The sequence below is a fragment of the Natator depressus genome, chromosome 4 (genome assembly GCF_965152275.1).
Source record: "Natator depressus isolate rNatDep1 chromosome 4, rNatDep2.hap1, whole genome shotgun sequence".
Taxonomy (NCBI): Eukaryota; Metazoa; Chordata; order Testudines; family Cheloniidae; genus Natator; species Natator depressus.
The window spans coordinates 66,704,239-66,729,618 of record NC_134237.1 but is presented as its reverse complement, the minus strand read 5'-3'; the positions used below and the strand labels follow the sequence as shown (position 1 = coordinate 66,729,618).

At 40.0% G+C, this 25,380-nt stretch overlaps 2 protein-coding genes across 4 annotated transcripts in view; both read right to left on the bottom strand.

The window, feature by feature from the left end:
• Positions 1–4,524: 4,524 nt before the first annotated feature.
• Positions 4,525–17,740, bottom strand: MSMO1 (methylsterol monooxygenase 1). Its single transcript, XM_074950057.1, has 6 exons — positions 17,637–17,740; positions 14,489–14,800; positions 11,204–11,352; positions 9,961–10,087; positions 7,196–7,350; positions 4,525–5,530 (listed from the first exon to the last, which is right to left on the bottom strand). The coding sequence occupies exons 2-6, from the start codon at positions 14,741–14,743 to the stop codon at positions 5,323–5,325; spliced, it is 894 nt and encodes a 297-aa protein (XP_074806158.1). The 5' UTR covers positions 14,744–14,800; positions 17,637–17,740; the 3' UTR covers positions 4,525–5,322.
• Positions 17,741–23,703: 5,963 nt separating this feature from the next.
• KLHL2 (kelch like family member 2) overlaps positions 23,704–25,380 on the bottom strand; it is a 104,432-nt gene continuing 102,755 nt past the window's right edge. For all 3 annotated transcript variants that reach the window (XM_074951103.1, XM_074951104.1, XM_074951105.1), the window contains one exon: positions 23,704–24,950. In XM_074951103.1, the coding sequence (XP_074807204.1) occupies positions 24,922–24,950 (29 nt within the window). In that variant the 3' untranslated portion in view covers positions 23,704–24,921. The remainder of the gene's footprint in view (positions 24,951–25,380) is intronic.

The window sequence follows — 25,380 nt, the reverse complement described above, 5'->3', positions numbered from 1 at the left end:
TCCATCTTTAACCTGGTGCTTTTCCACTGAGAAGGAGGGGTGGGAACCCAGAGAGGGGCAAAGGATTCCCGCCTTGTGCAAAAGATATATAAGGCAGTTGAACAGAATAAAGAGGGCTGCAATCATGAGAAATCACCTAGCTACCACCTGAGCTGGAACAAGAACTGTACTAGGGGAAAGGATTGGGCCCAGACTAGAAAGGAGTCTAGTCTGTGAAAGACGCTTATTGGAACATTTCTGAGGGTGAGGTTTCATCTGTAATCAGTTTCTTACTGTATTAGGCTTAGACTTGCATGTTTTTGTTTTATTTTGCTTGGTAATTTACTTTCTTTTGTCTGTTATTACTTGGAACCACTTAAATCCTACTTTTTATATTTAATAAAATCACTTTTTGCTTATTAATAAACCCAGAGCAAACAATTAACACTTGGGGGAGCAAACAGCTGTGCATATCTCTCTATCAGTGTTATAGAGGGTGAACAATTTATGAGTTTACCCTGTATAAGCTTTATACAAGTAAAACGGATTTATTTGGGGTTTCGATCCCATTGGGAACTGGGTGTCTGGGTGCTAGAGACAGCAGCACTTCTTAAGCTGTTTTCAGTTAAGTCTGCAGCTTGTGGGGGACATGGTTCAGACCTGAGTCTGTGTTGGAGCAGACTGGCATGTCTGGCTCAGCAAGACAGGCTGCTGGAGTCCTGAGCTGCCAGGGAAAACGGGCTCAGAGGTAGTCTCAGCACATCAGGTGGTAGTCCCAAAGGGGGTCTCTGTGACTCAACACATCACACAATGGTTCTGTGCCTTAATGTCTGAACCCCAGTGAACGCACTGGGCCTACTGCACATGACATAGGGTGACCAGATGTCCCAATTTTATAGGGACAGTCCTGATATTTTGGGCTTTGTCTTATATAGGTGCCTATTACCCCCCACCCTCTGTCCCAATGTTTCACACTTGCTGTCTGCTCACCCTAACATGACACCAGAGTGGCATTTAAAAAAAAAAAATCCTATAGGTGAAGGTGAAAGTATTTGACATTGGCAGCCATAGAGCTCGAATAGCTACTACTATGGTTAGTTGAAAACCAAACTCAGCAGCAATAGAAACTCCTGCAACAACTGACAATTCACCAGCAGTAATTGACAGAGGGTGCCATCCTGTAACAGCAGATAATGGCAGTGCTGGAACTTCCTGTTCAGGCAACATCCCTGCCTTCAAGACACACTGGTGTAGTCCCCAGACTATCGCTGATGACAGCATCTCTGATTACAATGCTCCCTGAGGACAATCTGGAATCATTTCTTGCTACCTTTTTAGAAGGTGGACCCTCAAGCGTATGTGCACTCATAGGGATGGGTTGCAGAGCATTTTTTCATAGAAGCTCATTAAGACTAGAATTCCTTCCTACTCTTCATCAGCTGGAGCCGAAGTGTGGTGGGTTTTTTTTTTTTTTTTTTTTTTTTTTTTTAAGAGGAGAGACTTGTTAACTCTGAAATCTAGATGGAATATCTGCCCATGGTGTTGGGGGTCAGGTCTAGGCAGAGAGAACTAGATTGGGGTGTGGATGGACATTTGTGGTTGATCTGTCAGCTAAAACCACCTCCATGAATACAGCACTATAAGAATCATTGTGACTTTGACTCTTGATGTTGGAAATCCCACTGGACCCGTGGAAAGGCATACAAGAGGGCACCAGAACACTGCAGAAGGAATGTGTCCAGAAATGACCCTGGACACATAACTATCTCTGGAACTAAAGTTCTGGCATTGACATTGGTGGTGAACATGTCTATCACTGGGGTTCCCATACACAGGAATACTGTCTCTGTGGTAGACTTCCACAAGGATCACTCACCTATGGCAATTGGCTCTCTGCTCAGGAAATCTGCCAAGTTGTTGCCGACACCTGGGAGGTAGAGAGCCATAGTTGTCTTATGTAGGTGGCACTATGTCAAGATGTTGATGGTTTCCTGGCAGAGAGGAGACAAGCATGGTTTAACTTAGTAAGTAACCTCAGTAAGGTTTAACTTAATTCAACCCAGTATATTCTTAATTCTGTATATTTATTCACAGGGATATGCTAGAGAAACCATTGGAGAAATCAATGGAGCAACAAATGTTTGGATTCCATAGTATTTTGGTTGTATGTTGCCTGTTCTCTGCTATACTGCACCAGCCCTTTAGAAAGCATCACTCTACATTTTGTATTGGAAATCAGTAATCACATGCTATGAGGAGGCTCATCTTTCTGATGTGCCAACTCAGTGCAGTGGGAGACCGTTTGAAAGTGATGGTGTATTCCAAGTTGAATTTAAAAGAGATGATTATACTACTGATATTGAATAGGGGAGTGTGAAGGGACTAAAAATATCACTTTCAGATTTCTGTTTTCAAATGATTTGCTCACTAGAGCAGCAGTGGGATGAATTATTTTACATGTGAAGGAAAAATTTCCTCTTAATGATTTGTGAAAATAACATTTTCTTTTGTGCTATAAAGAATAGTGTTAGTGCAACTAGAGAGTTAACTGAACATCCAGAATATATAAGAACATTCACCTTTGAGGAAAAACACAGCACTTTCCTTTTTCAAGAAAAATAAAGATATGCAAATCCTCAATGTCCATTTTAAAATCTGAAAAACCTGAAGAAAGGTGCACTGTAAATATAGCAGTGGGTTTTCAGAACCAGGGGGTAGCTGGGTAAAAGAATCTTCAGGTGACCTTACCCTCATTCACCAGCTGTAGCTGAGTTTCATGAGGCAGAGGAGTTGGCTAGAGAAAGAGCTCTTCTAGGCACCCTACCCTGCCATTTTTAGATTTCTGAATCTACGTATTTGTACTTCTAATTTAAAATGCCTGTCCCAGGGTCTAGGCTTTTGTTTGTTATGCAAGCCTTGCTCCTTTTCTTTTAACCAGTTCTCAGATAACAAGTGGCCATGTGTTAGGTCTGCTTGTGTGGTCAGGAGCTCAGAGGTGGTTCTAGAGACAGGGTGTGGTGGTGGGGGTTTTTTTGTTTGTTTGTTTTGAGAGAGACAGGTGGTTCCCAAAATCACCACTATAGCACTCTGCTTTCATAATGGTTTCTCAGGGTCTACAACAGATGACTACATTACACATCCTCAACTCCGCAAGGGCACAAACCCCACTATGAAGGATGAAACAGCAGTAGCTCAATGCACACAAGAACTTTTAGTGTGCATCAGCAGGATCCAGACAGTTGGCATGCAGCAAGCTGCAGTATTATAGATTTACACCGCAGCTTGCTGCACAAAAAGTGCTTGCGTAGATATGCCTTCAATCCCTAAGCACAGTTGGGTGTTGGCCAGAGAGAAAAAGTGTACAGCAAGTATCTTAAGAGCCTGGAAACAAGTCTTTTGAGAGCTATTTCCAAGACATGTCCCTTTACTGAGAACCTTGTGTGTGGTCAGCTAAATTTAGCAAGTTAGCATTTTTTCCCCTTAAAAAAGAACGGGGGGGGGGAGGTGAGAGGACAAAGGAATTGGAAGCATTTCTTCTGGAGTACAACAACAGTTATGCTATGTATTTATATGCCTCTGCCACTTATAGCATCAGAGAATCTTCCAAATATTGATTTCTATTTTTAAATCTGTTTCTGTCTCTCCCTGCCTGGCCTGTAGATTAGCTTAATTAGTTTATAAGGGTTTTGACTGTTTTGTCTGTGTGGGAAAAAATAAAAAGAGGAAAATCTAAGTCAAAAGACTTTTGCATTTAATTCTTAAGAGACTAGTTCCATGGTTCTCTTCTTGTGGGAGAGCATTGGGGTGGCATATCTAAATATTTAGATGGATATAACCACCACCACTGAAAAAATATTGGTTCTGTGTGCTGTATAAGGTACAGTAGAACCTCAGTGTTACAAACACGTTGGGAATGGAGGTTGTTTGTAACTCTGAAATGTTTGTAACTGAACAAAACTTTATGGTTGTTCACTTAGAAGTTAACAACTGAAAACTGACTTTAAAAAAAAGGAAAAAAGTTTCAGAGCTGTATTTAGTAGTTTACGTTTAAACACAGTACTGTTCTGTATTTGTTTCCCCCCTCCCCCCCCCCCGTCTTTGCTGCTGCCTGATTGTGTACTTCCAGTTCCAAATGAGATGTGTGGCTGACTGGTCAGTTCGTAACTCTGGTGTTTTGAACTCTAGGTTCTATGGTAGACCTAACCATATTCTGTCCCTGAACTAAGCTGCAGCCTTAGTTTTCCAAAGCTGTAGCCTTGCTTGGGAAAAAGTTAGGTCCATATACACTACAAGATAAGTGTGTTAACTATGTTAGGGGACAATAATTTTGTACAAGTCCCAAGTCCCCCAGTTATTATAGTGTAGATAGTTCCTCAGATGTATTCTAAAATCGTTACCCTATACTGCTTGAGTCAATTAATTTTAGAATTAACTCTGCTCATATATTTTGAAAGTGAGTGGCAATCTAGGGTAATTCCTCATTTGCTTTACATTAAAAATATGGAAGATACACAATGACATACACACGATGCCAAATCAACACATTTATTGTATTTTGTAATCCACAAGTGCAAATCTAGCAACAAGTCAGTTTAGCAAATTACAACACACAGAAGGAAATGTAATGTAAATGCTAAGAACACTGACAAAGTAACTTAAAGAGCAGCAAAAAAGGCTTCAAGTAAAAACAAAACCACCCTTTTCTAATCTTATCTAAAATGTTCTACACCCATGTCAGGAATGTTTCTAAACATATAGCCAGCTCTTCTGGAATTAATAGTTTGCATTATTTAGTGTGCAAATGGCTGGTCTAAGCTCCTTATCAACTGATGGTATTTTGGTTCCTAAAGCAAATTCTGCCCATTTGCTCCAGGTTTAAATATAGTACCACAGTTTTAATAGGGTTGCTGTATTTGTATTACAAATTTAAGAATATATATAATTTTTTTTAAAAATGAAGTCCAATTTCAGTATATTATAATGTACATAATTCTACATGAATCCAAATAGGGCATTATAGATACTTTAAAAAGTTTAATAAAATTCTTGCAACAGATGACAAAAAACTTTCAAGTCACCTATGTAATTTTTAAATTTATCTTTAAGTACTGCATATATACTTTAGAGTTGTGTATAAAATAGAAAGCATTCCCATTAGGAAGATATTGCAATGTAATTAATGATTTCCCCTACCACTTAGTAGCCAAGGGACAAGGTATATGCTTAACTTTTGCTTTTAAGAAAAGCAAAATATTGCTTTAATTTGTGATCACGTGTTAATTACAAGTTTGAGCCCAAAAGAAAGATGGAAACAGTTTGTCTGTGGGAGGTTAAATGGGAAATTTAGTTGGACTTTTTTTCTGTCAACAATTCTTGATTCTTCTCTTTCTCTTGATATGAAACATACTGATAATCTGTACCAAAGATTCTATCCCACCATGTGAAGGTTGAAGCATAGTTGCCAATAAAATTCATGTGATGGAAATCATGAAAACGAGCCCCAGCATAGAAGGGAACTAGATGCAGGGGGTTTAGAGGAATATCGTAGCCACTAGAGAGAAAAAACAAAAACAGAATTAAAATACTGAACCATAATGTTTTTAACATTTTGTTTATAAACAAAAACAAACATACAAACAAACAAAGCCAGGCACCACTGATTACTTCTTGGTTTTCAGTATTCTGCTAAAATTAAAATATTGACTATCAACTACAGTTAAAAACTCTGAAATAGTTGCATGAAGAAATTTATTCCACTGTAATACAGAGATACACCCATCTATTAGGGCCATAGCACTAAAACTAGAGACTGTAGAATACCTATGGACCTGGAATGCTTAAGATTCTGTAAAGTTGGATGCCATTATCTATCTACTCCATTTCCAAATCAACACTTAATTTAAAAAAGGCAGACTGAAAAATGAAAGCCAAAACATCACTACAATGATGAATATAGAAGAAAGTCTTGTGTGGCATCTGAGCCAGAATGTACAGTACCAGGTTGAGAAACACATTAAATGTAGCTAAAAATCTCAACATTTAAGTAGTACTACAGAAAGGAAAGGGAAATGACATTAAAGGATTTCAACATGTTCTCATTTTGTTGGACTAGAAAGCATCTTACTCCACCTAGTGGCAAGATAGTGTCTAGATTTGATTTTGCTATAATATTCCTGTCATCCCATGCCTGTTAGTGTGACCACTTCGGGAAAAATGTCCACTGACAGTTGTGGCTTCTAATCTGCTGTTCACATTGAAATGCACTACTTCGATTTAGTTTCATCCATTTTATTTACGCTGCTGTAGTGTTGCATTCCTCAGTTCATAAGGCATATAACAACAGCTTCCCTCAAATGGAAGTGAAGTAAAAAATCACAGAAAATGTTAAAATTGATACAAAATGAAGCTATTTGACCACCTGAAGAATGGGTCACTGTTCTAACCTATAATATTTTATACCATTCTTGATCTTTTAGTTCTTGCCTGTAAGTATATTACTACATTGAGATTAGGTTAATTAAAAACAAGTAAAGATTGCTCTCCAAGCCCCACAGAAGATTTAGGAAAATGTAGACTGTCATTATGGACCACCACCTACAGGCAATTTTTCCTGGGAGCTGAACTGGGACCCCTTAGGTTAAGCAAGCATTGGTTCTTCAAGACAAGCCTTTCTGCACAGGCAAGCCTATTGACAGAGAAGTTTAAGATATACTACCTTGAGGTCCCCCTCCATTTTAGTAAAATAAAACCTCACTTATTTCATATGTTAGCAAACATTAGGTAATTTGTGTACTAAATATCCAACGTTCTCTCTCAGGCTCTAAGTTCAATCTTGAGAGCTTCACTGGTGTCAGAGATTTACCTTTCCTAAAAACTGAGATCACAAAATGTATAATCCTGCCACTAATCTCACAAACTGTGTTTCTAGTAGATGCTTTCTGAAGTTGTTTTAGTGAGAGCCCTATTTCCCCACCCAAGGAGTTGTTATTAACATTGCCAAAACAGAACAACAATTATTATTTTGAAAAGGATAAATGGCCAACTATAATACTGAAATGAAAGAAGCACTACAATCCTCCTCTGGCTGTTGTACACTATGTGTGGACTTCTATTTGTAGTGTGGTAAAGAGCCTCCTAGTATCATATATACTAGCACAAAGATAGGTGGAAGAGCCGAGTATGGAAAAATCACTAACACTGAATGAGAGGATTTTACCTGTGTACATCAATGGTTTCCATTAAGCGACATATTACCCAGGCCCACAGAAGAATCATATGGTTACAGAAAACAATAATGCCAATGAAAAAACCAGTTCCAAGGATAAGCGTTTCCAGGGGATGTGCATACTCTGCTTGCATCCCAAATGGAGACTGGGAGGAAAACAAAAACACACACAGTAAGCACTTTTCTGTAGTATGTCAACACACTCAAGAGTCAGACCAGTTTAGAACACAGATAACTGTAAATAGGATGGTCTTGCAGACAGGGCACTCAAGAGACTGGGGTTCAATCCCTGGTTCATCCACTGGCTATACAGGGGCACATGATCAAGTGCTTCAGTCCCCCAGGAGTGTTCCCTTACCTCAGTGGGAAGGACAAAAACCACTGATGGTTTTGAGTCACTCCAATACTACAGTGATGACAACCTTGCAAATAAATAAAAGAAAGCTTGCCATTTCTATATATTAGTTACGAATGGTAGGAAACATGTTTCCCCATTTCCCTGGCCATTATCAACTTCCCTGAACCAGAAATTAGTAGTAAAATCAAAGGATCTCATTATGGCAATTACAGCAAGTTTTTGTGAAAGCCTTAAAATTTTTAAATACCTTCCACAACACAGGAATACATGAGTTCATATAAATTTGTATCTATTAATAGTGCTTCAGCTTGTAATATTAATAACATTATTCATAATGTATTGCTAGATCAAAACTGTGATTTGACAACTGCCAACCAGAATCAGTAACGTGAAATCAAAGCAGTTCTCAAAGGAAGAATGTGGACCCCTTTTTGTCCCTTAGAGACCAACGAGGTCTAAAGTAAGGAAGTGAAACAGTGAATAGGTGATCTTACCATAGGTAAGACGGTAAGGGCCTAAGAGTATTTAAAGGATCATATACATCACATATTAGACAGTATCATATAAGCAATATAACTGTTGGCCTAGTGCAGTTAATAAGACCTTTGAATAACCTTTTTGGAAGTAAAAAGTGTAGACACAGCCTTTTTGGCTTACTAGATATCCTGTTCAGTTTTTGGACTGTCCCAGGTTTGGGTACAGTAGACCTGCCAGATATAATAAGGATAAAAAAGCAGAGTCCCCAAACTCCCTCTCAAACAATAAAATTAATAGCTTTGTTACTGCTAATAAGTAGATAAATGTTATATAACCTGTTGTGTAATGCAGAATTTCATATTTGGTCATAAATTATTATATAACAAATCAGAATAGGGTGTTGATAAAAGTAGGATGCCATCCTGGGTACAAAAAAAAGCACCGAGACTTAAGTGTTTGTCTTTGTTTATGTACAGCCTTGTGTTTGTGTACATGCAGCCAATTCATTGTCCTATCACCCCTAACTGATCACTGGGTGTGGCATTCTGCACTGATGCTGAAATAAATAAACTGATCTTTAAATATTCATGGTAATTAGGCCCAATGGCCTGTGATGGGATGTTAGATGGGGTGGGATCTGAGTTACTACAGAGAATTCTTTCCTGGGTATCTGGCTGGTGAATCTTGCCCATATGCTTAGGGTTCAGCTGATCGCCATATTTGGGGTCGGGAAGGAATTTTCCTCCAGGGCAGATTGGAAGAGGCCCTGGAGGTTTTTCGCCTTCCTCTGTAGCATGGGTCATAGGTGACTTGCTGGAGGATTCTCTGCTCCTTGAAGTCTTTAAACCATGATTTGAGGACTTCAATAGCTCAGACATAGGTGAGAAGTTTATTGCAGGAGTGGGCGGGTAAGATTCTGTGGCCTGCATTGTGCAGGTCAGATTAGATGATCATAATTGTCCCTTCTGACCTTAATATCTATGAATCTATAAACCTGTTCCTTGGATTCGAACCTGGAGTTCGCAAGTGGCTATTGTCTGCTACACCAAACAGTGGTTGTCTGTTTGCTAAGTTCATAAGGTAACCTGTGGACCTAGTTGGTTGTCCTGAAACATCCTTACAAAATGAGAATGCTATATAAAATATACTAATTCACCACATCCAAGTTCAGGAAATACAACACTAAAAACAGTTTTGAAGAAGAACACTGTCAACTTGAATTTTTTAAGACTACTTTTGGAATGAAGCTCTTTTTAATTAGTATGTCCTGAACACTTTTTTTTTTTTTTAAATCCTTAAGAGTGTATAAGGTTTTTTGTGGCCCTACTGCTGTTTATTATAAGGATCTTTTTAGGACTGTACAAGACAAACAATTAAAGTGACTATATTTAGAATGTTAATTGCCCAAACCAACCTTGCAGCTATAGTAATCTTACCGTACAATAAAGATTATGGCATAGTAATTATAAAGATAACTATAATCTTAGTTAAACTTATAACAGGCTACAAATCTTCTAACAAATGTGATTGTTGTATTTAATGGCATACTGTCAATTTGACAGTCACCATCCTGACAGTCAGATGCTAAAAGGTAGGTATCAGAACACGGCTGCCATTTGAGTGAAAGGGAGAGAAGAGACAAAGAGTTGTTACAAGACATGTTCTGTTAGATCTATGATATCTGGGTTAATTTAATAGTTATGGAACCACCCAGAAGTCGTTTAAACACAGTTACAAATACTAGGGTAATGGATATAAGAAAAAACTAGCTAGGTGTAAAATATTTTGTAAGATTGGCTGTTCTCCCTATTTCCAAAGGGACGCAAGATCTATTTAAATATGCTTGATTAATACAGTGTTTATTGTAAGCATCCTGGTTATATTGAACACATAAGGTTGAAATCATTAAAGTAGTACATACTATGAACTCATGATGAACTTTATGGATGTACTTGTATATTCTCTTGTGATGCAAGAGTCTATGCAAGAAATAGTGCCAGGCATCCTCAATCACTGCACATCCAAAACACTGGGCAAGTAGCATGTACCTTTAAAAAAAATAAATATATATATTGTTAGCTATAGCAAGATTAAAATATATGAAAGAAATAGAATTTCTCTTTGCTAACAGGCCAAATCCAGGATGTATGCGCAGGGAAAGGCTCTGGAAACTTGGGATGTACATTTAACTTTAAGTACAGTTAATAATCACATAATATGCACTATGAGCACATGCATATGCTGTTAACAGCTCTTTTATTGATCTACTACTGACAAATACCACTGAATATAGTACCTAAAATTGTACATATATTTGCTAACAAAACATAATATATGTACCATTTTAAGTACTATACTCAGTGGTATGTGTCAGCAGATCAATGGAAGAGCTGTTAAATGAGTCAATATGCAATACTGCAAGCTTCTTAGTTTGGCCATTGACACGCGTGTGCACTCTCACACTAACACACACCTGTATATTAACACACTGCAGTTATATAAAGAAAAAAAAAAAAAGCAGCATTAGCACTAGAAAGGAGATAACTTAGTACCCTGCAAGAAATTGGCCATCTATTGTAAAAAAATATAGAAAATTACTGTATGTAATATTTCTCCTGACACTAAAACTAGTAAAAGAGGCACTTAAAAAACATAAGGTTTGCGATTTAAATATGTATTAGTTTGCAGACAGAAGAGTGTGCACATGGTACAGTCTCTTTCCTGAGGTACATAATACAGTATGTGGGTAACGCTTCATCATGTTATTTCTGGAAATGAACCAGATGGCTCAAAAAACATTAGACACTTGCATATACAAGGGTGCTCACGAGCCCACAGATGGTGTCTTAACTTCCAGCCACACTGTATCCCTTTTTGGATTTAGTTTTTCAAATCCTCCCTCTCCGGGATTTGAACAACATTGCAGGCATTAGGCACAATATCAAATATAGGACCCTAGCCTGGTTCCATTATTGCAACTGGATAAACTTCAGGTGAGAACAAGATTGGGTCTATGAATTACACATTCATTCAAAACAATCAAATGACTGTGCAGCACACTAAGTTCCCTAGCAGCTGGGAACATTTCACAGGTACTGTCATCGGTTCTTCCAACAGAGAGTTAAAACAGAAGTACAAATAACATTTCAATGGTTTCTACCTACCATCTTGGCATCCTTTCCCAGTCATAAGGGATATTGAAGTACTCTGTGAAATAGTAGGTACCACATATCAGAGGAAGCTGAATACAGAAGTGATTGAAGAGAAGCGTTTTTAAACACTTCCACTGCTTCTCCCACGTTTCTGGTTTATCCTAGGAAAAAGAAATTTCCAACCATCAGTCCTAGTATGCAATATCATTGCAGAAGTACAGAAAGTAATTCTGAAGATTTGGCTTCAAGCTACAAAAGAAAAAAAAAAAAAAGCATTCACTGAATTTCCTACTTTGCCAAGCTATGCTTTAGTATTACAGACACGTAGTGCTGTAATGAACTAGCTAGTCTTTAGGTCTACCACTGATCTCTACTGGATAGACCTGTTCAACTGTGTTTGATATATACTGTATTGCTAAAAGCTGATAAATATTTTCCTTTGCTCAGTAGTAGGGGTCTGTGCTTTTGGAGAAAGTTCTGACCACCAAGTAGTTCTAAGTAGTCTGTGTGTGCATAACAAGTGAGAATTGTAAAATCTTAGGTGGTCACATTTGTTACATAACATACAATCATATTTTTAGGTGTCAGAAGTACATATGCAGTAAGTTAAGGATCCACTACATCCTAGGTGATTTTCACTCTTTTAGTGAGTTTAAGTCAACTCGTCACATTATAAAGAAAGAGGTGCAAACGAACAGACTGATGGATTAATTAGGTGACCTGAAAAAAGCATAAACAAGAAGCAAAAGCCTGAAAGAAAGTGGAGTTTCCAAGAATTCTTTTTACCTTCATAAAAGAAAGAAAAACAAATCAGGTCTTGTCTACCCTGGAAGATTATGGGCCACTGGAGAGCTAGCAGGATGACATCACAGCATCTGTCAAGTGAGAACTGACTGAGATGAACGACTTAAGTGAAACTATTTGTTTTTGTTGACATCTATTTAACTCTATCACTACATTAACTTGGGGACGGGGGGGGGGGGGGGAGAAAAAATCACCTAAAATTTAGGATCCCACCAATTTAAGGACTGCGAAAATTCCTAAACCACATAAAAAGAGATTGCCAGTTTTGCTGGAGAATGGGTGTGGATAGGGTGACCAGATGTCCCGATTTTATAGGGACAGTCCTGATGTTTGGGTTTTTTCTTTCTTTTATAGGCTTCTATTACCCCCCTGCAACCCCTCACCCTCTCTCCCAATTTTTCACACTTGCTGTCTGGTCACCCTTGGTGTGGAGGTGAAGGCAAACCCAATAATTTTTATATTATTTAAAAAAGTGTGAAACCATTCTCTGCTTCTTACATATGTCAGTAAACTGGCAAGTTATTTTTCTCCCATTTGCAACTCAGCTTTCAATTAACCTAATAAAGTCTCAGTGACTAAACATGAGATTATTTTAATCTCGTGTTAGACTGAAATGATTGTTAAAAGACCCTTTTGTGCCTCCAAAGAAAGTATGGTCAGCCCAACTCAAATTCTACAGTCTCAGTTTTCAATCACCTGGAAAGTAGGTTCCTAAGCAGTTTCTATTGGCTGGTAGATAGAAAATAGATGTGAGAGGAAGGTACCAAAAGGGACTGAAGAGAGAACTGTTTGGGGGGAGGAGGGGGGTGTCAAAGGATACAGGCAGATTGGGAAAGAGCAGAGGCAGGGCAGTACAGTTCAGGGTGATGACAAGTCAGTGTATTTCTGAGGGTGGAATTTGGGTTTATATCATATCTCAAGTTGTAATTATTTTCTTTTTAATACAAATTCCTTTGTGTTGTATTGTTTTTTCTATCCTATAAGCTTTAAAGGTAGGTCACATTAGTGACCAAAATTAAAATTAACTAAAGCAACCTGATTTTACAGGGATTTGGCCACAAATCATTCCAATTCATTATTTTATTTTTTTAAATGTAACTTCCAAGTTCTCCTAAACAGCTTTTCTATAAAGTGACAATAAAATAAGTATTCATTAGCACTTGTTCGCATTGCAGTCATACAAAACTCATGGATGACTTTCACCACTTGCAAGAGAGTTATTATCCAAGACTCATTCAGATAAAAACTATACCATATGCACTTCTCCACTACATTTTCATTACACACACACACACAGACAAATGCAAGGATACAAAGAGATGCTGGGGATTAAAGTCTGTTGCAAGGATGTGTGGGATAGATCATCCCATTTAACAGTCACAGCTATGACATCTATATTTACTTAATATTTTCCAACCAAATTATGTAAGCATTTATATACTTAAGTTTCACAAGAATTTTTCAACACTCACTGTTATAGAACAAGTTTGATTTTAAATCCAGTCCTTAATATGAACATGTAAGTCAGGCAAGTGGGGAAAACAATCACCAGGTTGCACTGGATGGGCAGATTACCTGTATTATGGAATGAAATTCACTCAGTGTGGACAGCTTGCTCAGTGTTTTCTGTATTACAGAAACTTTGCATTGCCTCTTCAAGGCGATGTGGGTGGAGATGTCCTGCAGGGAAGGCCCGAGGTGTGGCCCCCATCTTGGCACTTAAGAAGCCAACATATGGGAGTACTAGGGCAGGGGAGAGGTTTACAGCAGTGATATTGACTGTGCAAATGGCTCTTTAATATGTCTCCTGCAGTTCTTTGCAGCACGATATTAAAGTTATTAGCCAACAGTAAAAGCTTCCTGATTATTAACCAATGTTATCAACTTGCGCTAAGTTATTAAACTTATTTGCTGAGACGATATATACATACACTTTACATATAAAAACTAAATATTTCCTCTGTCAGACTGTTTAAATCTAGTACGCTACAGTACTATAGTAAATGAAACAATCAATTCATACTACTGTGGCTCTTTTGGGTAATGTTGATCACTTTGATCACTATTTTGGTTCCTGAACCCTTGAAGTCTGAGTATCACTGGGCTACAGGATCCAGATTTATACTTAGCCAAGAGCCAAAATCTTCCACACACAGGTATGTAGCCTCTATTCCACTTGGTGTAACGGAACAGTGATTGAAGAGGCTGTGCTGCAAAGTTGTCCTTTGCATTCACTTTGAGAACAATGGATCCCTTCCCCTCCCACAAAGCTGAAGGAGTTCCATCACCAACCCCAATAACCTGTGGCTTTATATAGGTGGAAGTGAGGTGTGAGAGCCTCCCATAAAATATATAGACTAGCACATCAAGAACAGATGTTTCTACATTCTACGATTCCTGACCATTTGTAAAATACGAAGTTAGAATATCACATAATTTGTACATAAAACAAAGCAACCAGAAACCTGTGCAATTCAAAATTCTTTGTCTTACCTGCTGAATTTTATACTTTTGCATATAAGGTATAAACTGAAATATAAATCCAGGTAGACAGAGCAAAAAGTAGGAAAGTTCATGAACTATGAGTGATCCCCATGTTGCAATCTGGAACTTGGTGTAATTGTCCAGCATATAGTTCCAAGCATTTTTAAATGGTTGCTGCAGTGGATTGTCAGGCAAGAAAGAGTCGATGTATTCCACAGCCAGGTAAGCGGAGTTCAGGATGTCAACACTCTCATTCACTGCCATTGTTCAAATATAAAAAACTTCACACTTGCAGTTGCTCTGCAGAATTCTAGAAACAGCCTATAAATTTTAAAAGGTAAAATTGAATTTGTTACTGACAAATTGATGCTGTTCAAACAGCCATCTACTTCAATTAAAAAAAAAAAGGTTACATTAAAGGGTTAAGAAGGACACTGTAAAAATACATTGTACTTTAGAAAAGCACAAAACTATGATGTAAACAGAATCAACAGGTTTAATCCTACAGTTAAACTGAAATCAGATCAAGTGAGTAGAGGGCTAAAGGATAAACTCAAACAGGGGAGTGCACAAGGGAGGGCAAGCAGAGGCATGGGCTCTCCCCAATAATCGGCAGGGTCACAGAGCTCCTCCAGCCCCTCCAAAAGTGGTCAACGTAAGAACGGCCATACTGGCTCAGAACAACGGTCCATCTAGCCCAATATCCTGTCTTCCAACAGTGGCCAATGCCAGATTCCCCAGAGGGACTGAACAGAACAGGTAATCATCAAACAATCCATTCCCTGTTGCCCATTCCCAGCTTCCGGCAAACAGACGCTAGGGATACCATCCCTGCCCATCCTGGCTAATAGCCATTGATGGACCTATCCTCCATGAATTTATCTCGTTCTTTTTTGAACCCTGTTCTAGTCTTGGCCTCTACAAGATCCTCTGGCAAGAAGTTGCATAGGCTGACTGCGCATTGTGTGAAGAAATACTTCCATTTGTTTAAAACCTGCTGCCTATTAATTTATATTAGTGACCCCTAGTTCATGTGTTATGAGTAAATAACACTTCCTTATTTACTTTCTCCACACTTGTCATGATTTTATAGACCTCTAGCATATTCCCATTTAGTCATCTCTTTTCAAGCTGAAAATCCCAGTCTTATTAATCTCTCCTCAAATGGAAGCCATTCCATACCCCTAATCATTTTTGGTGCCCTTTTCTGAACCTTTTCCAATTCTAATATATCTTTTTTGAGATAGGGTGGCCACATCTGCACGCAGTATTCAAGATGCGGGCATACCATAGGATTTATATAGAGGCAATATGATATTTTCTATCTTATTATCTATCCCTTTCTTAATGATTCTGTTTGCTTTTTTGACTGCCGCTGAAGATTAAGTGGGTGTTTTCAGAGAAATATCCACAATGATTCCAAGATCTCTTTCTTGAGTGGTAACAGCTAATTTAGACCCCATCATTTTATATGTATAATTAGGATTATGTTTTCTAATGTGAATTACTTTGCATTTATCAACATTGAATTTCATCTGCCATTTTGTTGCCCAGTCGCCCAGTTTTGAGAGATACTTTTGTAGCTCTTTGCAGTCTGCCTGGGATTTAACTATTTTTAGTAGTTTTGGATCATCTACAGATTTTGCCACTTCACTGTTTACCCTTTTTTCAAATGTAAATTGCTATGTATGCCCCTGAATCCAAATGTTTCTAATAACTGGCTTGGTGGCAAGCCCCTTCAGAGAATCTGTACCTAAACGTCTATCATCATAAACTCTTAATTATTTTAGAAGTGTAACACTGATATCAATCACCATTATAAAATTCTATTCATTCACTGAGCAAGGAGGCTTCTTTTCAAATGTTGAGTAAAGCAACGGATTATTATTTCAATCTTAAACCATTCCTCTAAGAAAACACCCTGGTAAGTAAAATAGCAGTTAGGGAGGTTGATAAAAAATGTTCAGTATACTAAAAGTAGAACTTTTTGTAGTTACGTACAGGTGAATTTCTTCAGACTACTGAGTAGTCTGGGTCAACAACTTTCTATCAAATTTTCTTGGGAAAAAACTAGGGGTTTGATTAAATAAGAATTTTCATGGAAAGTATACTGGCTTCCTCAAGAACTTTTGATTTTGTTGAAAAACCTTCCCTCTCCCCCCTGATATTTGGCCAAATTTTGTCAGTAAAAACTTGATATTTTAAACTATTAAAAAAAATGAAAATCTCCATGGGTAATGTTTTGGGTAACAAGTTTAAGCACGGCATGTAATGGAAAAATTACTTGCTTAAAACTATTAAATAGTTTGACTCCTAAACACAAGGATCGTACATGTTACTGCAAACACAGTGTGTATTTCCCCACAGCAGAACAAAATTATTCAAACTGCAAGATTACTTACTTATCAGAGGCCAAACAATATATACAATTTAGAATCCAATGGCAAAACAACCCATATGTTAAGTTAGGATGTACTATACTCACTAGATCCCAAGGCATGATATCTTTTCTTTTATAGTCAAAGGATGAAACAGTTTAGGGCAGATACTCAGGTCTAAGTGGTTCAAGAGCCAAATTAACAATCAACAACACCCAGAAGAGACACAGTAATGTGAATTCATAGTTTGATTTACTGTAGTACTATATATTCCAATGACAGGGGAGTTTAACTAACACACACACACACACGTTATTTTCATAGTAAAATAGCTAACCAAGTATTATTTTTATCAACTACAACTGGTTAACTACATGGTAAAAACACCCTGAATGGTTAAAAACAACTAAAAATCACAGTGTTTTAACATCATGCGCTAGGAAGAGCCTTGCAGTGGGGACAGAGTATCGCTGGCTTAGGGGTTAATTGTAAGGATGCCCCCCCCCCCCTTTTTATTGCAGCATGGCTACACGTCTGGTGACTGGCTCGGTAGGTGGTTCTGACACGAGCAATTTTCACAATCAAATCTGTTCTGACTCTTGGACAAAATTAAAAGCTTGCCAGCAACAGGGCAAGGCAGCCGGCCTCCGAACAGCGCCCAGCCCCGGGCGAGGGGCGCCGGACACAGTGAGCTCCTCCCGCTGCCAGGAGACCGGAGTGGCAAAGCCCAGCACCCCAGCCTTGAGACCCCAGCCCAGGCCGCCCAGCCCCTCACTCACCTGCACTGCACTGCACAGCACCAGCACCAGCCGCTACCCCTCACGCACTCACCTCACCCGCTTCTCACCCATCAACAACAGCACCAGCCGCTCCGCGCTCTCCCATTGGCCGCACAACACCCCTGCGCCGCTTTGATTGGCTCCCGGGCGGGAACCGGTGCCCGTCAGGCGTGAGGCGGGTGGGGGGGGCAGAGCGGTCCCACCCGATGATGATTGGTAGCAGGGATGGAGTGAGCATAGTGAGATCTCGGAGCGCAGCCAATGAAGAGCGAGGGAGCCCAGGTGACGGCGAAAACGCCATTAGAAGGAGACGGGCTGAGAGGGCAGCCCCAGGTGGGAAGAAGAGGTGGGGCCGTTACCGTGGTTACTTCTGCAGTTAATCACTGCCTCGGGGGCTTCGTAGCGCTCGGTCTCCGCTTTCTACCCACGGAAATTGCTGCTGCCCTCGCCCAGCCTGGGGGCAGCGCCCGGCTCGGACCCAGGCCCCGTGCGCAGGCCGCAGCAGCCCTTGGCGGCCGCTCCCCGCCCGAGGAGGGGGCTGTGGGGGTGATTAACGCGGGCGTAAATGTGGTTGAGAGAAGACAACGAGCTTGGTGCGCGCCTTGGGGCTGGGGCCCGGGCCCGGCCAGCCCGCAACGGCAGGACACCGTGGGAGCCATGTTTCGGGGGGGCGGGATAAAGTAACGGGCCCAGGAAAGCGCTACAGTCACCGGGCTTGGTGCCTCTCCCTGACTCTACTCCAGTGCCATGGGAGTAGGCAAAGCCCAAGAGCTTCAGCCCCCAGACAGGGGTCTGGTAACCTGAGCCCTGCTGTCCAGGGCTGAAGCCCTCCAGCTTCAGCTTCTGCCCTGTATGGTGGGGCTTAGGCTTTGGCCCTAGCAAGTCTAAACCAGCTCTGGTGACCCCATTAAAACACAGTCCCAACCCACAGTTTAAGAACCCTGGTTAAGGTCAGAGCCATTGTTTAAAATACCATTTGGGCTGTGGGCTTAATAAAAGAATTTCTGCTTAAAATTAGTGTCCCATCTCCCCTAATAATATTACTTTCAAATAATTCCAACAGGGTGGTGTCAGGGCCAGCTTCCATGGGTTCAGGCCCCCCATGGAGCAGGCACAGCGTGGTTCTACTCCGGGCTATCCAGGCAAACACCTGGGTCCACTAGCCGAAGGGGGGAGAGCTGTCCCTGCCTTTTGCTAGTGCAGCTGAGGCCCCATAGGAGGGAGCCTGATATTTTCTGTCTCTGCCGCAGCTGGTAGCTTGATGTACACCTGGCCTGTTTCATACTTCTGTCAAGGGAGTTAACACTATTCACAAGGTGTGGCCACTTAGATTTTCTGTCTGTGTGATTGCTTGTCATGCCTTAAATCGTACTCCTTTGAGAGTCAAGAGGTACTTATCTGTAAAACAGGTCAGCTACCTCTGCTGATTAATTTCAAATTGTCACCATATAGGAAGTAATATTAGGTGTTATTTACCTTGGCATCTATTTACCAGTTACAAAACTACAAATAAGCGCAATATTTCAAATGAGCTTCCCTCTTCCAATGCTGGGGATTGGCAACTATCTACATTGTGTAAGGTAAATAATTTCGGAGACAATATCAAGACACAAACACTGAATAGCTCTGGCTTGCAGCCACAGCTGGTGAGAAAGAACTGAGTGGTGGTTGGGCCACTCTGACCTTCATGCCTTCAATCTGGGGCATGAGGACACTGAGGGAGCATGCCAGGCCCCAAATGACACTGCTACCTAAATGTCTCTGTTCAAGCATATAAGGTGCAAGAGTGGAATATGAAGAGAGACACACAAGCACTTGAAGCATGATGTTCTCTGAGTTGAATAATGCAGTTGAAATTAGAAAGGTCACATCTATTAGTTCTTTAAATCAACAACTCAGAGCACTGAAACACAGTAGAGACCAAAATATTTATTATGAGTTGACTTAACTGACTGGCAGGCTGGTCAACAAAAGAGAAGACCCAGAGAGACAAATGTGGGGGAAGGGAGGTTTGATGAGAATAAAAGCAGCAACAACTGATGCAAAAGTTGGATGTACTACCTGTTGGAAGACTCCTTGTTGAAAGACTCCTTGTTGACTGAAGTCAAGGAGGAACTACCTGGAAGATTCTAGGTGCTGAGATGGTGGCAGTTGGTAGCACATGCTGAGTGGAAAGGTAGGCCATAGAATATCAGGGTTGGAAGGGACCTCAGGAGGTCATCTAGTCCAACCCCATGCTCAAAGCAGGACCAATCCCCAACTAAATCATCGCAGCCAGGCCTTTGTCAAGCCTGACCTTAAAAACTTCTAAGGAAGGAGATTCCACCACCTCCCTAGGTAACGCATTCCACTGTTTCACCACCCTCCTAGTGAAAAAGTTTTTCCTAATATCCAACCTAAACCTCCCCCACTGCAACTTGACAGAACAAGGAGTAATGGTCTCATCTGCTACCACTGAGAACAGTCTAGATCCATCCTCTTTGGAACCCCCTTTCAGGTAGTTGAAAGCAGCTATCAAATCCCCCCTCATTCTTCTCTTCCGCAGACTAAACAATCCCAGTTCCCTCAGCCTCTCCTCATAAGTCATGTGTTCCAGTCCCCTAATCATTTTTGTTGCCCTCTGCTGGACGTTTTCCAATTTTTCCACATCCTTCTTGTAGTGTGGGGCCCAAAACTGGACACAGTACTCCAGGTGAGGCCTCACCAATGTTGAATAGAGGGGAACGATCACGTCCCTCGATCTGCTGGCAATGCCCCTACTTATACAGCCCAAAATGCCATTGGCCTTCTTGGCAACAAGGGCACACTGTTGACTCACATCCAGCTTCTCATCCACTGTAACCTCTAGGTCCTTTTCTGCAGAACTGCTGCCGAGCCATTCGGTCCCTAGTCTGTAGTGGTGCATGGGATTCTTCCGTCCTAAGTGCAGGACTCTGCACTTGTCCTTGTTGAACCTCATCAGATTTCTTTTGGCCCAATCCTCTCATTTGTCTAGGACCCTCTGTATCCTATCCCTACTCTTCAGCATATCTACCTCTCCTCCCAGTTTAGTGTCATCTGCAAACTTGCTGAGGGTGCAATCCACACCATCCTCCAGATCATTTATGAAGATATTGAATAAAACTGGCTCGAGGACCGACCCTTGGGGCACTCCACTTGATACCGGCTGCCAACTAGACATGGAGCCATTGATCACTACCTGTTGAGTCCGACAATCTAGCCAGCTTTCTGTCCACCTTATAGTCCATTCATCCAGCCCATACTTCTTTAACTTGCTGGCAAGAATACTGTGGGAGACCGTGTCAAAAGCTTTGCTAAAGTCAAGGAACAACATGTCTACTGCTTTCCCCTCATCCACAGAGCCAGTTATCTCGTCATAGAAGGCAATTAGATAAGTCAGGCATGACTTGCCTTTGGTGAATCCATGCGGACTGTTCCTGATCACTTTACTCTCGTGTAAGTGCTTCAGAATTGATTCCTTGAGGACCTGCTCCATGATTTTTCCAGGGACTGAGGTGAGGCTGACTGGCCTGTAGTTCCCAGGATCCTCCTCCTTCCCTTTTTTAAAGATGGGCACTTCATTAGCCTTTTTCCAGTCGTCCGGGACTTCCCCTGATCGCCATGAGTTTTCAAAATAATGGCCAATGGCTCTGCAATCACATCCGCCAACTCCTTTAGCACTCTTGGATGCAGCGCATCCAGCCCCATGGACTTGTGCTCGTCCAGCTTTTCTAAACAGTCCTGAACCACTTCTTTCTCCACAGAGGGCTGGTCACTTCCGACCCATGCTGTGCTGCCCAGTGCAGTAGTTTGGGAGCTGACCTTGTTTGTGAAGACAGAGGCAAAAAAAGCATTGAGTACATTAGCTTTTTCCACATCCTCTGTCACTAGGTTGCCTCCCTCATTCAGTAAGGGGCCCACACTTTCCTTGACTTTCTTCTTGCCATACACTGTAACTGCCACTACCACCTTATTGAAGTAAAAAAATCTAGGTGAATTCAAGTCCATCAGAGTTCAAGAGTGAGAATTTTATGTTAGCTTTAAAGAAGAAATCATTCTTCAGGTAAAATAACAGTGTCCCATTTTATCAGGTTGACCTTTATCAAATTGGTTCTATTGTACTGTGAGGAGTTTGTGTTCTATCTTTTCTTTTAAAATAAAGGAAATTTTAGTGTTGGTGAAAACTAGAATGTGGAAATTGCAATCCTCAACTTCATATAATATATACAGTACAGCCAGCAGAAGTATAAGCTTTCTTCCATGATATCACCAGTGTGTCTCAACCACGTTAATTATTTGTATTGTTGTAGCACCAAAGAGCCCTAGTTATTGACCACGACTAAGCACTGTGCAGAAACAAAGAGGATGTATCTGCCCCCACAGAGTTTAAAGGCTAAGTTCACAAGGAATCATTTCTAAGAGTGAGAGGGTAAAATTCTCTATCCATGGTCCATTAAATCCTTGGCATTTTTCCTGACACTGCCAAAAAGCAGGCTAATTATTTGCAACTGTGGTGGTGGTTTTGTGACATGGATACTCGTTCACTAGGAACTGGACAGAGACCACCTACTAAGGGCTTGTCTACATGAACATTCAGTTCACAGCAAGCTGGTGTGTGAGTCTACCCCACGCTAGCCTGCCTTGGACTCTGCTGATGCGTATTAACAGTTCATTGGTTCATTTTGGTCCTCTTTGAAATGGGTTGAGATCAATGCGCATTACCCAACTGTTAATACATGTCTGCAGAGACCACACAGAGAGCCCATAGCAGGCTAGTGTGGGGTAGATTTGCACCCCAGCTTGCCGCAACTAATTGTGTAGACATGCCCTTAGAGCTATCATGGGCCAAAAAACCAGCCATCCAATGGTGGTAATTTTCTGTTACTTACCTGGGGTGGATTTGAATTGGTAACCTAGAAATGAAAGGTTCTATATTCCGGTACCTATTTCCTCAGCCTGTGTAATGTTATCATATTAAACTATGACCATATAGATCATTGTTGCTACCACTGTTACATAATTACAACAAATCTTGTATAAATTATGTCAAGTAAGGTGTCTACGAACGGTTATGATTTGCTGAATATGATTATGCTATTAGTATGCATGTTCCATTTTTGTATTTGAAGTTATGAGTATTGGCTCTATACCTGGATTTCAAACGTTTGCTCCTGGGGTAACGCCCACAAGGTATTTAGCCTGCACATCTTGAAGGGACTATTCAAATTAAGTGGCTCATCAAGGAACATTTAACTCACAATGGACCATGGGAAATGCCTATCTACACTTAATGGACTTTCCTGCTATGACTAAGTGAAATCATGCATGGACATGTGACTTGCCCATGTGACCCCAAACACCATTTTTTACTTGTAATTTTCCACAGTGAGAACAACGAGATTCCCTTCACTTGAGAGAAGCTATAAAAGGTGCTGGAAACATCTTCATTTTCCCTATTTCCTGCTCAAACCTCTGGACTATGGACTTATGCTAATGGTAGCATTCTAACCACGGGACTGAGGACCTTCTAATCATTTGGAAGCAACCAGGGACCTGACTTAAGCCAGCAGTTTATTCCATCACTGCTACAAGCCTGAACCAAGAACTTTGCATTTATTGTATGTATTTGATTCCTTTAACCAATTTTAACTCTCACCTTTCTTTCTTTCTATAAATAAACCTTTAGATTTTAGATACTAAAGGATTGGCAACAGTGTGATTATTTGGTAAGATCCGAGTTGTATATTAACCTGGGTATGTGGCTGGTCCTTTGGGATCAGAAGAATCTTTTGTTTGATAAAACTGATTTTAAATAACCACTCATCTTTAACTCTTGTGCCTGGATGTTGAATCCAGGACTGGAATGCCTAAGGAAACTGCTTTTCTGACTTCTTGTTAGGCAGTGTGATGAAACAGAAATTTGCTTTCGTTGCTGGTTTGGTATATCTTATGGGAGAATAACCACCAGTTTTGGGGTTTGTCTGCCCTATTTCTCAGCAGTTTGTCCTGAATTTGGTATTCCCTGTTGTAACCCACAAAGGCACGGTTACAGCCTGGCAGTCCCCTCTTCAAATCACTTACATTTTATTCTTGTATTTAGGTTAACACAAGTTTTTCCAAACAACTTTTGACTGTTTGTTGATCTCAAAGGTATTTGTTGTGAAGCTTGTGTTTCTCAAAACAAGTTTTAACCAACTCCTTAGCATTATGAAACAAATATACAAACTTTTATTATTTAAAGAAAATAGCTCAAAGCGTACAATAGTTTTGGTCATATTTAAAAGGTCATCCATGAATAAAAACGATAGTTGCTCCACAAACATGGGCACATAGAGTAAGTTTTTTCATATTTGTTAATAGCAGCTAAGTTACACATAGATAGTTCTTAATACCATGCAAGCTCAGTTGAATTCCATACATTCATTATAAACTTGCAGTTATGTTCATGCCAAATAACCACCTTTTGATAAAAAGGTAGTAAAGGAATTCACCTAAACATGACCAAGATTAAACAGAGAAAAATCTTAAATAAATACAGGCAACTAAACTTTTTCATAAAAGATTTTGGCATTATACCATTCAAGAAATGCTGTGTCTTCTCCATTCTCTTTAAATGGCATTTAGTAGTGTTAAGCATTGTTATAAAAAAATACAACCCTGTTTTACAACATAGAGTACTGACATAATTCAAAGTACTTTGCCAATTATAAATAATATAATCAAGTTCTGAAGAGTGTTAATGGAAAGCAACCTATACTCTCACACACACACACTATATTCATGTAATGAAAACGGTTATTAAAAACAAAACATGTTTACTCCCATGCCAGCTTGTACTACTGAAGTGGGATTCAATACCCATCCTGAAGACTTACAGTTCATGGATCTACAGTCTCTGGGAAAAAATAAGACAAAAATTTACTTTCACCAGAATATACATCACTTTACCATTCTTCACTGAATAATCCATTTGTCAGTCACAACTGACATGAATTGGTCCTTTTGAAAGTGATTTTTTGTTCGAAGGCCTTGCAAATAAAAACTGTGGTCCACTAGCATTTATAAAAATTCAGTCAGCTGCTGCTCAATGCAGAATAATCCTACACGTTGCTTCTACCTAGAGTAATCTTCATTATCTGTCATACGTAATTGCAGACCGTCACATCTTCCACTGTGACTCAATGTGCAGCTACAAGTAGAGAAGTGCTTTGATTCTCAGTCACTTCAAAAACACTTGTTGAAGCCAGCCCTTAGTACATAATTAAGTTGAAAATCTTTTTGCTGTTCATAATGGTTTGTCAATAACTGTAACACCTATAGAATAAGAGAATCACAAGTTTAAAGTGTAAGTTATTTGACCGCGTTTTTTCAAAAAAGACAACTTCCAAAAGTATTACAAGAAATACAAGATTTCATACAATGATTTATACCCATCAAAAATATATATCTGTATGTGCATTAATTTAAGGCAAATATCCAAAAATGTTCAACCCGTGTTACTCAACACAAAGATTAACCTTTCACCAGTAACTCGGTTTGATTATCAGTAGCATAACATCTCTATCATGCACTGGTTTATATTACACATTTTCTGTTTTCCCAAAAATGTGAGCCAAGATCCTTAAAGGGGTCTGATTTTCAGTGGGTGGATTCCCAGCGCATCTAATGATAAGGCTCATTTAAAGAATGTCCTGCTCCCCCCAAAGTCAGATCCTAAAGTAAGTTTCCAGCCGTTTTAACATAA